Source organism: Tenrec ecaudatus, chromosome 2 (assembly GCF_050624435.1).
Source record: "Tenrec ecaudatus isolate mTenEca1 chromosome 2, mTenEca1.hap1, whole genome shotgun sequence".
NCBI lineage: Eukaryota > Metazoa > Chordata > Mammalia > Afrosoricida > Tenrecidae > Tenrec > Tenrec ecaudatus.
The window spans coordinates 302,635,700-302,652,884 of record NC_134531.1 but is presented as its reverse complement, the minus strand read 5'-3'; the positions used below and the strand labels follow the sequence as shown (position 1 = coordinate 302,652,884).

Sequence of the window (17,185 nt, the reverse complement as noted above, 5' to 3'; positions counted from 1 at the left end):
ACAGATCTGCTTGTTCTTTCGACAGTCTGTGATACTTTCAATATCCCTCACCAGCACCATAATTCAAACGCATCAATTCTTCAGACTTCCTTAGTCAGTGTCCAATTTTCACAAGCATCTGAGGTGATTAAAAACACCATGTCTTTGGTCAGGCCCACTTTAGTCCTCAAAGTAAACTCTGTGCTTTTCAACACTTTAAAGAGGTCTTGTGAAGCAGATGTACTCAATCCAATGTGCACTTTGATCTCGTGACTGCTGCTCCCGTGATCACTGACCGTGAGTCTTTGAATAGACGAAATCCTTGGCCGCTTCAATCTTTCCTCCATTTATCATGATTGTATCCATTAGTCCAGGTGTGAGGGTTTAGATTTTCTCTATATCGAGTTGCAATCTATGCTGAAGGCTGCAACACTTGATTTTCGTCTCTGAGTGCTTCAAGTCCACCTCACTTTCAGCAAGCAGAGTTGTATCCTCTGCATATTACAGGATGTTAATCAGCCTTCCTCCAGTCCTGATGCCAAGTTCTCCTTCATATAATCCAGCTTCTCAGATTGTTTGCTCAGCATACAGTTTGAATAATGGTGAGAAGATGCAACCCTGACTCATACCTTTCCTGATTTACACCAGGCAGTATTCACTTGTTCTGTTCGTAAAACTGCCTCTTGATCCGTGTACAGACTCTGCATGAACTCCATGAAATGTTCTAGAATGTCCACTTTTCTCAAGGGTACCCATAGTTTGTTATGATCCACACAGTTGAATGTCTTTGCACTGTCAATAAACACAAATAAAAATCTTTCTGACATTCTCTGCTTTTGTTCCAAGTTCACTTCTGAATTTGGTCTGAACCTCTGGTACAGTACAATGTACAGCTGCAACCATCATTGCATGGTTTTTGGCAAGATTTTATCTTGCCTATGATATTAATAATATTGTTCTATAATTTGTATATCCTATTGGGTCACTTTTCTTTGGAATCGGTACAAATAAGAATCGCTTCCAGTCAGTTAGCCAAGTAGCTGTCTTCCAAATGCCCTGTCCTAGACAAGTGAGTGCTTCTTGTTGAAATGTTTTGTTTGGTGTTCTATCAATTCCTGGAGCCTTGTGTTGGCGCACACCTTCAGTGCAGCTTGAATTTCTTCCTTTGGCACCATTGGTTCTTGTTCACATGCTCCCTCCTGAAATGGTGGACTATTGATCAGAGCATTTGGTACAGTGATTCTGTGTGTTCCCCCCCCCCTTCTTTTGATACTTGCTGCATCATTCAATATTTTTCCCAGGCAATCTTTCAATATTGCAACTCAAGGCTTGAATTTTTCTTCAGCTCTTTCCATTTAAGATATGCTAAACATGTTCTTCCTAGAATATCGATCGTTATGCCAACATTTCATTTTTGACAGTTTCCAATTTTCCTAGATTCTTTGTGCATTCGAAATTCTAGTGATTAACTGATGTTTGCAGCGGTTTCACCGCTTTTGAGTTGTGCCCCATCAGCTAATCAAGGTCCTGAAAGCTTCAATCCCCAAGGCTTTCCTCCTTCCGGTGTGTTATGGCCGATCCATGTTGAGATCTAGTGGCTAATTCCTCTGAGCTGGGCAGCCTACTCCTTTTTCATAGTCTGCTCAGAATCTAGACACTCTGCTGAGAACAACTCACTTTGGGTAATCCTGCTGGCATTTGAAATACCAGTGATATAATTCCCAGCAAGACAGAAGCCACCGGCATATAACAAACTCAGAGACCAGTGGTAGAGGGTCTCAACAGAGAACCATACACAGTCAGTAGCTGGCTACTATTCTGTTGATCATAGAGCAGGTTAGATGAAGAACCTGAAGCTACCGCCAAGAGTAGCCCCTACATCTCTAATGCACATACAGAGCAGTTTACACAGGCGGTGGTGGTGCTTGCCATCTTGTCGATTCCAACTCACGGTAGCCCCCTGTGTTACAGAGTAGAACAGATTGCAATGGTGACAGTGGTGAATTGACAGATCTGTTCTTCCACGATATCACTGTGTGGGGTCGAACCACCAACCCTCAGGTTAGCAATCGAGTGCAGATTATGCCACCTGAGGACGTTTAAATACATAAAACCTGATACCAAGGGCTCAAATACAAAGTAAATGTTTATAAAATGATGATGACAACATATGTACACATGTGCTTGATACAGTTGATGTGTGGTATGTTATAAGAGCTGTAAGAGCCCCCCAATAAAATGATCTTTTAATTTAAAAATAATTAATTAAAATAAATACATAAAGAACACGGAAACTCACATTGTGACTATTTGGGTCAAAATACCTGACACCTTCCAGTTACGTAACTCATAGCAAGTCGAGCTGTCCTAGAGCCAGCACGCGGTCACTTGAGTTTCCACTGCCTCACCTGGAAACGAGCGAGGGAAATGAACACAGAAGCCCGGCAGGCTGACAAGGCCTGGAAGCACCTTTCGTGAAACTCTATGTTTCCACAGAGTGGAAGTCAGGAGTTACTCCCTTCTATACACCAAGCAGGGGCCCCTGATTCAATGCTTGTTGCAATAATGTCAATGAAACTATATCCTTTCAATATGAGATGTTATAATGAAGAAATATCACCGCATCCATAAACATGCTACAGTTAGCACACAAATTTGATTTATAAATTCCAAAGTAGACTTAACAATTACCCAGGTAGCTTATGAACTTTCTATCAATTTGGAATCCAAGAGCAAAATCACAAGTAAGCCCCACAGAAGTCTTGGCTGTGCTTGAATTTATGCTCTGGGTACAGCCATGGTGTCTGTAAATGAACTCAGAAGTCATCCAAAGGGATGCTGGCTTCCATTAAGTCACACAGTACACTTGCTAGTGCTCATTAGTGCTCACATTAATGCACATTAAGGTGATCGCTCTCGTTTCGGATGTACCCCGATGTACGTGTCAGTCAGCAATCTATAACAAATATTGCCTATTACTGCCTACAAACGAAACTCAGTCCCACTTGCCATGAACTGAAAATAATTTTCATGTGTGTAAACATTTTTTTAAAAGAATATTTTGTGATGTGAAATAGAAGTTTCAGTGTTCATTGATGAAATTTTGCTGGAACCCAGCCATGTCCATTGATTTACACAGTATCAGCTTTCAACTGCTGTAACCCCACGGCCAGTTGGGTCCACGTGACCAAGCCCATAGCACTTGTCAAGTGTGTTAAAGACATGCTCTAAAGACCCTGAAAACTGAAACACTTGTCAACCCCTGATCTATGAAAAGGAAGCGGGCAGTGCTTGGGGAAGTGACAGAAGAATTAAGCCATGGTCGCTTAGCCCTAGGGCTGCCATATTTTCAAAACCACCTCCTAATTCAATGGATTGTTGAGAAAGTACCAAGAAATACTCTACCTGCCACTTTCTCCGGGGGACCTGAAAATAAAAATGCACAGAGTTAAACAGGGCTGGAGAGCAGTTGTACTTGTCACGTCATTCACTGAAGCACAGACTCTTAGTACAGTTCCCCTGGTTTCTTTTAAATATTCCCTTTAATAAAAACACTTGCATTGCATCAGGTATTGACAAATTCCCACAAAGCAAAGGACGTGCACAGTGATGGAGAAAACCAATGGTAGTTTTTATGGCTTTTGTTTAAACTTACTTTTTGACCAATTCTCTTTTTTTAACAGTTTTATTAGCATTTCATCCACATGTCATACAACTCAATCATATCAAGAATAGTTCTACAATTGATCATGACAGTCAATTCTAGAATATTCTATTCTTCCTGTACTTGTTATTCATGTATTTTTTCTAATTGTGTCAAAAATATGCACAATGAAACATCTTCCAATTCCAATACTTCTACATGTATATAATTCAGTGCCATTGATCTTTATAAATAAGCCTTTTCAGGAAATTAGCAGAGGGAATTTGCTGTTGGCATTAAGAAACTTGAGGACACTTTCTAGGGGAGTGCAATTGATGCCACTGAGTTTAAGGGAGCACTGGATGTAGCACAGTGGTTAAGCACCTGATTGCTGACCAGGAAGTTCATGGTTCCAACCCACCAGCAGCTCCAGGGGAGCAAAGACCTGGTTATTTGCTCCTGTAAATATTACAACTCAGAAAACCCTAAAAGTCGCTCTAGTCTGGCATATAAGTCACTTTGAGTCACAACAGACTGAACAAGAATATGTTGCATTTAAGTTGAAAAATAAAATGAGATCGGATATATCAAAGTGCTAAGGGGTTGGGAACCTGTATGACATTACATTGCTTTAAACATTTATTTATACACCATACACTTAAATGGAATTTTGCATATGCCAGGAACTGTGCAAAGCATTTTACAAAAACGGACTTATTTGATCCTCATTAAAATGTCGGTATGAAAGAAATGCCATTAGTTGTCCCTATTACAGATAACAAAACTAAAGGACAAATAAGCCAAATATTGTGGTCAAACTATTGTTTAACTAGCTCTTAACAAATGGCTGCTGTCTTGCTGTGCTTGCTGGTATCTCTGATGAACCCAAATAGTTTGACAAACAGATGCCAGTTAAAATGTGGGTGCGGTGAAGCCAGCTGCCCACCTACAGATGTGATCTCAGTCCATCTCTATTGTCCCTGTGGGTAGGTCTCGGCCGCAGCTATCAATCAAAAGGCTGAGCACATATCGCTCTCAGTATGGAATGGAGGTTCTGAGCTAGAGCTCCAAAGTCCCCCACTTTGTTTAAATCCTCCCCGCGCCCCAACTTCAAAGCTCCTTGACATTGGCTAAGTCCTTAATTATTTTAAGCCTATTTTCTCTTCTGTAAAAATGAATATTAAGACTAGATGAGCTTACAAAAGTGAAGTGCCCAATATAAATTTTCCCTAATAGTTTCATTGATATCATATACTCATACATCATACATTTCCATAGTTTAGTTGCTTTAGAAAGAGTTATATATACATCATCATCATCAGTTCTAGTGCCCTCTCTCATATTCATTATTTGCTCCCCAATTCCCACCACCCCCAGCCCCTTTATCCCTGAGAAGCTATTAAATCAGTTATTGCCTCTATACATCCACTCCTTCTTTGCTTCCTAAACAAGGAAACATAATAAAAACAATAGACGAAACAGGGGGAAAGGGAAGACAGGAGAGAACACCAGCAATATTAAAATAAACCAGCAACATTAAAATATAAAATAAAAGAAACTTTCTGTTGAGAAACAAGAAAGAAATATTTAAACCCAGAGAAATTTAGCATGGGTCAAGAGGGAGGTCAACTGATCAGGTATGGTATTACACATTTATTCCTCAATCAATGTTCGCTAGCATGCCAACGAGCCGTGGCTGCACAGAGGTTAAGGACTCAACTCAGCTCAAAGCAAAACACGGCAGTTTCAGCACAGCAGCTGCTTCATGGAAGAACGATGTAGCAATCTGCTACCATAAAGATGCCCAAACCCACTGCCATCGAGTTGATTCCAACTCAAAGCAACCCCACAGGGCAAGGTAGAAGGGCTCAATGGGCTCCTGAGGCAATCCACCTTTTCAAGGGTAGAATGTCTCCTCTTTCTTCCATGGGGCTGCTGGTGGTTTCAACAGGCTGAGCGTGTAAGCCCCCAACGAGTAGCCTACTACCCCTTCCTGCATTAGAAATCCCAAGGCCAGTTCTGCTTCTTCCTGTAGGATTGCCATAGATTGGAATCAACTTGATGACATACAAAAACACCATTATGCTGTGCACTTTATATAGAACAGAAATGTCTTTGATTGACTCAAAACTGTGGTGTTTAATGGGGACTAGTGCGTTCTCTGAAAAACAGAAAGACCCTCTGCGAGCAGGGTTGACACAGCTGTGAGGACCGGGTAGGGTTTGCTTCTGTCGTGCATGGGGTCACTGTAATGTGGAACAAGGGTGATGGCACCTCACGACACACTCCCCAGGCTGGCCTTCACACGCTTGCCAAAGCGCCTCAGTGAGAGTGATTCGCTGTAGGAGGATGCTGAAGCCACGTTGAATCTGACTTCACAGGAGGGCCGAAAAATGGCTGTGTGGCTTTTCAGCAGGGGATTGGGGGGCACAAATTCTTACCTACTGTGTCTCCTTGAATTGTAGCATTTTGCCTGTTCCTAGGTTTACTTACCCGAAAAAGTGGCACTGAGAGTGCTAGCTTCCTGGAAATAGCTTCCTGCATTGTCATACAGCATTCAAATCATTTACTGATAGAGTACAGATGGTAAGTTACCAAGGAAATAGTGTATTTTCAGAGTAGGTTATTTACCTAAATTCAAGTACACAGATGTCCTCATAGCCTGGTAACCCAGTAAATGCGTTTTCAACCTGTTAAAATAAGTATGCAGAAATATAGAAGAGTGTATAATAAATAATGCTTCAAGAGTAGGATATATAATGCACATTTATAACTATAGAAGCCTGCACACCACCACCCACACACACGCCATCGATCTTGTCCATGGGTCAGAAAGCTGCATGAAGAAATTACAATAACTGAAATGTTCAAATATAATTTAACACATAACACTGGTTATATAGGTTCATTTCCATTTTATAGGGTTTAATATAGTCAGTACCACTTTTTTCCAAATTATAAGCAGAAACTATCCTTCATAATCTTATTGACAATGTATTGTATTTCTTTGGTGCCCCCAAAAAAGGAGGGCTTTTAGTTTTTGTTGTTGGTGGTTTATTTTTTTAAGCTGTAGTTCATTTTTAAATGTTATTCCTTGGCCTAGGAATCTGACCACAGCACACTCCTTGCACAGTGCCTAACGTTCAAGTGCTTGCTCTCTGCAGCCGTGAAAGTCTCTGGAGCTCATCTCTTTTCCATCCCAACAACCAAGAGAAGCAGGAACACACCCAAACTTCCGAGTGAATATGCAAAGGAGGTTACGCCACAGTCGCCAGGGACTGCAATCAATGCTGCGAAACAAAATGTGTACGAATCGTTGCGTGGAAAACCAATCTGCGCTGTAAACGCACGTACAAATCAAAACACAGTCATTGTAAAATCACATTCTGCACAGATACATGTTTTAATAAAACTAAACATTTAACCCACAACATTTCAGATGCTCACAACCTGACCAGAGGGGTCACCTCATCGTCATCACTAGAAGTGACAAGTTAAAGGCTTTGATGCAACCTTGGGTATATACGTTTAATCCAGTCCTCGGGTAGATAATCGAGAGATTCGATTCTTTTTGAAATCTTAGTTCAGTGAAAATCTTTATGTCTAAGGATGAAGAGCCCAAACCCATAAGACTTTTTGAAAATAATAATTTGGCTTGTTTCATCCACAGAGGAACAGAGGGGTGCTGTGATTTTTGTAGGCATCCCTGAGGGCACAGTGGTTACTGATGGGTAACTGATGGGTCAGCAGTTAGCATCCACCTGTGGTTCCCTGAGAGAAACTCTCTGGAGATCGGCTGCACTGGGGGCTGTAGCCTTGGACAGCCTATGGGGCAGTTCTGGTCCGGCCTATGGTCACAGAGTTAGACTTGACTCAACAGCACACAACAAAATCATGTTGTGAGTGTGGTGAACCCCTCAGGACTAGGAATCAGAAGACTGAACCCCTCAGGTCTAGGAATCGGAAGACTGAACCCCTCAGGTCTAGGAATCGGAAGACTGAACCCCTCAGGTCTAGGAATCGGAAGACTGAACCCCTCAGGTCTAGGAATCGGAAGACTGAACCCCTCAGGACTAGGAATCGGAAGACTGAACCCCTCAGGTCTAGGAATCGGAAGACTGAACCCCTCAGGTCTAGGAATCGGAAGACTGAACCCCTCAGGTCTAGGAATCGGAAGACTGAACCCCTCAGGACTAGGAATCGGAAGACTGAACCCCTCAGGTCTAGGAATCAGAAGACTGAACCCCTCAGGTCTAGGAATCGGAAGACTGAACCCCTCAGGTCTAGGAATCGGAAGACTGAACCCCTCAGGTCTAGGAATCGGAAGACTGAACCCCTCAGGACTAGGAATCAGAAGACTGAACCCCTCAGGTCTAAGAATCGGAAGACTGAACCCCTCAGGTCTAGGAATCGGAAGACTGAACCCCTCAGGTCTAGGAATCGGAAGACTGAACCCCTCAGGACTAGGAATCGGAAGACTGAACCCCTCAGGACTAGGAATCGGAAGACTGAACCCCTCAGGACTAGGAATCGGAAGACTGAACCCCTCAGGACTAGGAATCGGAAGACTGAGAGCCTCTTCGCGCTTGGTTTGGTGCCAGAGCAGCCATGCACTGGTTTTCCTTTCCTCCCCACCAACCACACAGTATTTTTGTAAGATTGAAAAGAACATATCTGGAGATGCACCAGAAACTACAGAATGCTGAACAATTGCACATTATTATAATCACTAAGCCCATTCTTGCCTCAGCTTTACCATCTCTTGAATGCAAACACCTATGAATTCATCGCATCCAGCTGGCTACAGGTGACTACATGGGGGAAGAGTCATTCCATTTTATTAGCCAACATTAATCTAGCTAATAGCGGCAATGGATTGAGGAACCAGTATGTACATGGTGCATTGCAAATGTTATTTAAAACCCTTTCAGAAATTTTAAGAGGTACATATTATTCCAATTTATAGATGAGAAAAATTAGACTCTTGGATGGCAACTAACTCACCAGGATCACAGATGTGGTAAGTGACTGATTCCTTAATTATTTAACCCCCCAAACCCTTTCCCCCACTGTGGGGCTGACAACAGCTCACGCTATGTCGTTCCCTTCCTGGAGCAGACTGCAACCAAGGACAAATATGGGGTCACACAGTGGGGAGGTAGTGTGGTGTGAACTCCCACAGCGGGGCGAGCCAAGAAGGGAACATAACAGATCAGCAATGGAAGCAAAGCAAAACTTCGAAGCCCATGAAGAACCCCCAAAATGGACTTCCGGCTGGGAGGGGGGAGCCCTGCTAACCAGTGGAGAGATAGTCAGAGGGTCAGCGAACACACCTGGAATTATGTATATTTTTCCTCCCTATTTAAAATTTATATATTTTTAATTCCCTTTTAAAAATCTTCTCTTTCTTCTTTCTTTTCTCCCCTTTTCTTCTTTAAATCTTTTGTTTTCTTTTTGTTTGATCTATGTCATAGTTTGTTTGCCTACTTGTGTAAGATAGGCATGGGAAGCAAGCCCCAGGGGAACATAGTGGGACCAATGGTCCCGGAGGGACTTGGAGAGTAAGGGCAGTGGGGTATGGGTGTGAGGAGCAGGCAGTGTCATAGTCAGGGGAACAACTAGGGAATCAGAGTCAACAACAAGGGCGAGCTAGAGATCCTGAGGGTGTCAGAGCAACAGCAAACTAGCTAAGAGGAAGACCTAAGAGGCAGAAATAGGGGGAAAGTGATGGTGGGACAGGAGGAAGGTAAAAGGAAACAGAGGAAGGACCTAGGAAGCAAAGCAATGGATAGAGGTATAAGCATAGTTGTGTACATATGTAACTACATTAAATCACAAAAATAGAGGTATTAGCCCATGTACATATATTTTTATACATACAGCAAAACACTGTGGTAATGGAATGAATTCGGGCCTCTGCTCATACCCTCCCTCAATAGAAGAACACTTTGTTCAAATAATCCGGCACTCTGTGATGCTCACCCTCCTCCTGACACAATCACTGAAGACAAAATGTGTGCATAAGCAAATGTGGTAAAGAATGCTGATGGTGCCCGGCTATTAAAAAATATAGCGTCTGGGGTCTTAAAGGCTTGAAGTTAAACAACTGGCCATTCAGCAGAGAAGCAACAAGCCCATATGGAAGAAACACACCGTTGGTGTGATCATTAGGAGTCTTCGGGACCAGGTAATAGGCATCAGAAGACACATAACAAACAAACAAACAAACAAAAACATATTGAGAACGAGGGTGGGTGGAGCAGAGACCCAAAGCCGATCTGTAGACAATGGAACAATCCCCCCACGCAAAGGGGCCACAGGGAGGGGATGAGTCACCAAGGTACAGTAAAGCATCAGTGAAACACACTATATTCCTCTGGTTCTTTGAGGCTTCCTCACCCCCGACAGCCATGACCACAGTACTGCTACTCAATTCAGACTAGACCGGAGCATGAACACAGGTATAGAAAAGAGATGGGGTTCACGACACACGGAATCCAGGAACAGGAGTGAGAACAGTGATACCAGAAGGGTAGAGATAATGGAGGAGAGAGGAAGGGAGAAAGGGGAAACTAATCGGAATCAACACATAACCATACACGCCTCTCCAGGGGGGAGAACAACAGAAACCATGGGGGAAGGGAGACAGCAGTCAGTGTAAGATATGAAAATAATAAAAATTTATAATCTACCAAGGGAGTGGGGGGGGAGGAACCAATACCAAGAGCTCAATAGAAAGTAAATGTCTAGAAATAAATGAAGGCAACATTTGTACAAACATGACTGATGCAATCAATGTGTGGATTGTAACAAGAGTTGTAAGAGTCACCAATAAAAAGTTTAAAAAAGAAAAGAAAAAGAAAAAAACTCCTCCACCTCATAATGAATATGTTCTAAAATTTGGACCAGGACTGGAAAAATATACATTTAAATTTCCCTGAGTTAAAATGAATATTACATAAAGGAAGAAGCACTTTAATTTTCCCTTCCACTCAAGAGAGGCTGAAATAATCATGAACAATACTCCACGTCCCTGAGCTTCAGATTCTTTGGTAAAATAAAGCTGCTCCCCGGCATGGCTGCTGTGAGCACATAGAAAACCGCCGGAAAAGCATAAAGCACTGTGCAGGGAAACTGTGGAGACTGAGATTATCTTCAGCACCATGGCAGGGACGCTCCCTATTCGGTGCTTTCCCTCTCTGGGGCCACAGTTTGTGTTGTCTCAAGACTCTCAGGCCCCTCCTTCTTCTCATCCGAATTCAAAGAATAATAGTCTTGAACCTCATCCTCTCTGATCATGTTTGCTTTCTCCTATGTGTCTTTTAATACTACCCAGAGATGTTGGGAGCAATCTAGGTGACTCTGATGTGCAGGGAGCAAGCTGGAGGGCTCCTTTCAATTTGCACTGGACACGAGGACAGGGGCATTCAGAGACACAACCCTTGCCTCTGCTGTTTCACACAACAAAGTGGCTATTGGTAGATATTTCATTCCCGATTAAGGGACTGCAGTGCAGAGATGGGCCAGAGAAGGAGATTTTCCATGGGAAGTCCATACCCTTCACCATCCTTGGATCATCTCAAGTTAGTAGCTCCCTTCCTCATAAAGTCTCTGCCGGAGTTGTTTTTCCTCTAAATCTTTGGTCATTCCATGTCACCCAAACACTAAGGCATAATAAAGGCTCTGTAATTCAAGGGTAAAAAGAACCAGAGTCAACCCAAGACTACATGATGCCCGGTGACCATTGGCTTGGCTGACATTTCTTCCACATACCTTACAGTTTTGCGACTTGGCCACACAGCAAGGAGAATGAATCATCCAGCCTACCACCCTCATGTCTAGTGTCTGCAATGATGCTGTTTGGCTGAGAGATGCACTGCTTTGGTTCCCATTTGGATGCAGTGTCTACTGAAGGAAATTAGTCAAAGGTAATGGAATTAACAGAAAAGAAATATATCACCGGACAAAGAGGGAGGGAAGGGTATTTGAAGGCACACAAAAAATAAAACCCATAGTGGCCATTGTTGACGTAAAATAAAATCTCGAGTTCATGTGTCATATAGAATACTCCAGAAGGTAAAGCTAGAGGGGAAGTTGACCCACGGTTCTAAGAGCAGAAAAGAATTTTACTTTTTCTATGTGCCTTTCGGTGCTTCTGAACTCTGTACCATGTGAATATATTCCTATATGCTACTGCTTAAAATACTCTTCAGCATTAAAGAAAGGAGTGCTAAACATTAAATTCAGCATGCCCCAAAGAGAAGGGAACTGTCGTTTCTCAAAGATGCCTCTTTCTCCAAATGTTTTTGCGGGAGAGCCAAGCCATAGACCCCCAGTCTGCCACAGTTATGTATCAGCAGGTGGCAAGTGTGCGTACAATGCTGTTCCAGTCCATTCAAGGTCAGTGAACGAGGTCACTAAATCCCTAGTTCACGAGCCAGGTACGGAGAACTTGAATTCAAACTCTGCTTTTAGCCACTGTTGGGAATATGGGGAAACTATACCTCCAGCACACTGTCTTATTTCTCAGAAGAGCAATGGAAACAGATATGCACGCATGCTACCCACCTCGGAAATAAACTCTTCTACAAGGTGCCGGTGGTGGGAGCTGGAGGGGTCCCGCAGCTCCTCTCTGTACGGCGTCCCCGAAAGGTGGATGCTGAACTCGGCCATCTGCTCGGCTGCTGCTTTGGTGGGATCCTCGAGCACGGTCTCAATCTCATTGCTGATCTGGATCTGGGGCGGGACGGGGGTGGGGAATATAGAGAGAATAGCGTCTAATGGTGATTCTCTCGTATAATGTTTCATACTGGAATTGACTGATTTGCTTTGGGTTCACTGTGGAACAAATTGGGTGGGACTTTCACATGTAGAATGCACCCAAAGAAGGTGCATTCTAAATGTGCCAACGAACAAGGCAAGGGAGGTGATGATGCTCCCGTTTGTAGAAAACTAGCCATGACAGGGAACACCCAACATCGATTTGCAAACCCCCCTGAAGACTAAGCCTGGCGTGAACTCCCGCTGACAACTGACCAGAGGTGTGAACAGCCTTGCCATGAGACAGAGACTGCTGGAAAGTGGATGACTGCAGACAGTTAGATTCAATTTTTTTAAATTATCATTTGTTTTCCCTTTGGATCCATTTTAAATGTGTTCTAGTTTTTATTAATTGCTTGCTTTCTTTTGGATTGAGGTTTTCGTATGTTGTGCTTTTACTACTTTTGTTGAGGGTTTTTTTGTATGCTTTTTCATATAAAACCTGGGATCCGTAGATCTATAGAAACAGTAAATGGATTCATATGTTCTTAGTGTGATGGCAGGAATGTTGGAGGAAATGAGGAGCTAATTACAAGGAGTGCAAGAAAGAAGAAAATGTTCTGAAATGGTGAGGGCTGAAAATCTCTTTCCAATACGTTTGAAACACTGAATTGCATGGTATGTGAATTATGTCATTAAAACTTAAAATTAAATAGAAATAAAACAGAAGCACTCACAAAAAAGTTGATTTTGCTATGCAATTTTCATGTAAAAACAGCCTAGAATGTAAGTTCTCAGACTTGGGTCTCAGGACCCTATGAAATGCCTTCTTCTTTATCATTTATTTGTCTACTTTTAATGGCTTTATGAGCATATAACTCACAGGTCATGCAATTCAATAGTTTAACGTTTTAAGAAGAGCCATGTCACCACCACCACAATCAATTTCAGAGCATTTTCTTCTGTCCTGGGCTCGCTGTCGTTCGCTCCTCATCTACCAGAAACCTCCCTGCCATGCGCCCAGGCAACTCGCAATCCAGTTACTCCCTCCGTAGAATGACCTACCACAGCTTTTGCGTAGAAAATAATGTAAGCAACAAGAAACAAACAAACAGAAGTCCAGCAACAATGACAAAATGAAACAGAAAATCCTCAATTGATAGGAAAGCAGAAAATAGTAAAAAATGGAAACAACTTAAGCATGAGTCCAAAGGGAGACCAAATGATGAGGTGTTGTTACCTTTCAACCTGACTACCTCTTTCATTAGACTTTTCAGTCCGCCCAGTGCTCAGCAGGACAGCATGGCTTTGCACAGCCCTGGACGACAGTCTGAAGAAGGTCATCCGCCTAGGGATGCTGCAGATGGATTTGGGCTTTCATTGCCATCCATGGCCTTCTGTAAGCCAAGAGTTCAGAGCTTAAGCTCTAATATGATTCCCTCCTTCGGATTTGGAGTTTATCATTTACAATGCTTGGATCACACAGGCTGACGTGCCCCTTCTTTATGAACTTCGTTGACTAAACTCTTAAAAGTCACCGACAATTTAATTCACGGGGAAAGAGAAAGAACTAAAAGAGATACAGTGAGAAAGAAAATGCTTTAAAAAGGCGTTTTTAAGTCAGCAGGTTAGTGATTTAATTGCAATCTTCTGCAGTTCTGTGGCAGAGCGTGGTTGCAATGGCTGCAATCCATAAGGTCGGCAGTTCTAATCCACCATTAGGAGTTAACGCCCAGGAAAGAGTACGGTTTGGTCCTAGAGGGCTGTTATGAGCCTAAATCAACTCAGTGGCAGTTCGTTTGGGTATTTAATTTAAGGTTCTGGTATTATTCAGGATAAGAATAAAGATTTTGCAAATCTTTAAATTTTGCCACGTGAAATATGCATTATTCTTTATAGAGTAATTACCACAAAAAAAACCCTACTAGATGGTTTCCTAAACTGCATGTGGAAAATAAATTCAAAAGAAAGTAAAATCACTCTGAAATAGAAACATGAATCTAATTCCTACAAAGAATCTCTTTAACTGCTTTGTTTTCAACGTTAAGTCACCCTCTCTCTTTTGGATATCAATGCTCTGACCGATTTTATATAATTCCTTAATTCCTTTCATAGTGAATGATCTAAATATATTCTCATAATATAAATATATTCCAGACCTAACTTACAACTGTCTTCAAGTAAAAAAAACTAGTGTTACTTTTAATTAACAAATAGTTATTGAAGGCTAATGTTTTCTTAGCGCCATTTGTTTTTTATACCATTTTATAGACAGTGAATTTTTGGCAGACAGCCATCCTTTCTGGGAACCACGGGCTAACTCCATTCTTGTTGAGCGACAGGGAGGCTGGTGGGGCAACGTGGAGGGATTTAACCTGATTTCACATCGATTCAAATGTGCCAACCCACTGCCATCAGGTCGGCTCTGACACACAGCAACCCGACAGGGCAGAACAGAACTGCCCTCTGAGTTTCCAAGACTGCGTACCTTTGCAGGCGCAGACAGCCTCACCTGACTTCTATGGAGCGGCTGGTGGAGTCAAACAGCCAGGCATTGGATTTGCAGCCCGACACTTAACCCACGATGCCAAAAGATGTTGAATAGAGCTTTCCTTTGTATTAAATGATGTAGGGTTCAAAAACCTCGATTTTTTAAAAAATATAACAAGCGTTCTAGCGAAATATTTCTATTTTCCCGGGGAGCGAGCACTTTTCCGAGTCTGACCAGCACGGAGACCAGCTTGCAGAGTGCTGCTCTTTTGTGGATAGTGGTGCTGTGCGCCATCGAGTCAATCCCATCATGGCCCCATATGACAAAGCAGAGCCACTCCAGAGGGCTCTTAGACGCTACGCTTTTAGGACGTAGCTCTCCAAGTTCTGGTTTGGTTTTCCAGCAGAGCAGTTAGGGGAGGGGGCTGTATAGAACCACCGACCTTTCAAGCACTTACCCATGGTGTTGTCAAGGCTCCTAGTTCAGTGGATGAATCAAACCTAAACCACTGCCACCAACTCTAGTTAGACTCACACACTGTTCATGCCCACTGCTATCAAGTCAATTCCGACTCATAGTGACCCTGGAGGACAGGCTAGGACGGTCCCTCTTGGCCTCTGAGACGGTAAAGCTTCACAAGAATAGAAAGCTGTATCCTTTTTCCACGGAGAGGGTGGCGGTCTTGACCTCTGACCTCGTGGTGAGCAGCTCAATGCACACCCCACTGCACAGCGCAGGTGCCCTGTAGTTCCCAAGGCCATAAACCTCCCCAGGAGTAGATTCCCCATCCCTCCAGGAGAGGCTGGTGGATTCAAACGGCTTTGATTGGCAGCCCAGTGCTTCCCCAGCAGCACCCCAAGAGGTTGTTTGCTTAGTGGCTGCACTCTTATTTATCCTTACGCATTAAAGAATCATAGTACTGCTTTTTTCTTTTAAGAAGCTTAGTGCATCTTGACTTTTAAATTACATAACATCTATATTCTTTCTATCTGAAAAAAAAGAAGAGTGTGTTCTGATCTACTAAGGGAGGGTTAGAACAGGCCAAAAAAAAAAAAACCCTCCATAAATCATGTCACGGAGCCCTAAAGAACCCCTGGAATTTATCATACTGATAGCTCCACAGTCCTGAAATAATCTTATTTACAATCTCTTAAGCCTTTCTTAACTCGCCGGTTAAGTTCGGATTTACTCAGCTTTCTGAAGGAGACCAGATTCTTTTCTATGTACTGGGTCCCAAATTCACCTTTTCTTTAGCGGGGAACCACATGAAGTCCTGTGCAAAGTGTCGGAGGTACGTGAACCGTCCCACAGCCCCTGCTCTCCATGTTAGAAACAGCAAACAAGATCATGACTCACCCTCTCCTCGGGTCTGTCCCAGCTGCTCTCTGAGGCCCCGTCATAGGAAGCCACCTCGGGATGTGGCTCACTGCGCGCAGCAGCTAAAAAGAGATACAAAAGCATGTGTATGAATGTGGTCCCTGCGCCGCTCAGAGCTCTTATGAGGAGATAAGCAGCAGACTTCAGACCATCCCTACATAGCATTTGTTTTCTCCACTCTGGGGATTCTGTGCATTCTAAGTTCAGCAAATGGCTGCATGAAGTGTTCCCAGAAAAAGAAAGAATAATGACTCACACGGTCCTTGAAAAAATGTTTATTGAACATGTACTGTATACCCAGGGTCTACAAGTGCTAGGGATACAAGGAAAAATTCCTAACTTCAAGAAGTTACTGTCTAGAAAGAGGGGGAAATGTTGACATTAGTAATGTTGTCAAGACGAGAAAGTAGGTGAAGGTATCACGTACGTGAGATTGACCATAAATTGATACTTATTGAAACTGGGGGTTTTAATGTACAATACTGACTACTTATTATAGCTACTTATTTAGCTATAATATACAGAAATATACATATATTCCTGGAAAAACTTTTAAATACAAACAAAACAATTATGAAAGTGAGAATGGTGGTACTCCTAGAGGGGTGGGAGTCTTTTGTTTGGAAGGGGATGTCTAGAGGTTGTCTGGGGGATCTTTGATAGAACTAGTGTTTACACATGTTTGTCTTAAAATATACACCAGATTAGGGTTAGGGTTTCTGTTAGGTTTATGGTTAGGATTAGGTTTGGCTAAGGATTAAGTAATAACACCTGTGGTGAGTTTAGTCGTTTCTAGAGAAACAAAACCAGGTATGCTCATATATGTACGATAACCTTATATCAGGAAAGCAGCCCAGGCCAGTCCAAGTCAAGTGCATGCGCCAAAAGCTAGCTGCAGTCCCCTATGGACTCACACAGCTGCCAGCCAATGAAGC

At 42.7% G+C, this 17,185-nt stretch overlaps 1 protein-coding gene across 1 annotated transcript in view; it reads right to left on the bottom strand.

The window, feature by feature from the left end:
- The window catches only part of IMPG2 (interphotoreceptor matrix proteoglycan 2), a 113,560-nt gene that overhangs the window by 59,868 nt on the left and 36,507 nt on the right, over window positions 1-17,185 (bottom strand). The window contains exons 7-10 of the mRNA XM_075542609.1: window positions 16,230-16,299; window positions 12,191-12,352; window positions 6,254-6,312; window positions 3,385-3,405 (exon numbers count right to left, since the gene is read on the bottom strand). Coding sequence (XP_075398724.1) covers window positions 3,385-3,405; window positions 6,254-6,312; window positions 12,191-12,352; window positions 16,230-16,299 — 312 coding nt within the window. The remainder of the gene's footprint in view (window positions 1-3,384; window positions 3,406-6,253; window positions 6,313-12,190; window positions 12,353-16,229; window positions 16,300-17,185) is intronic.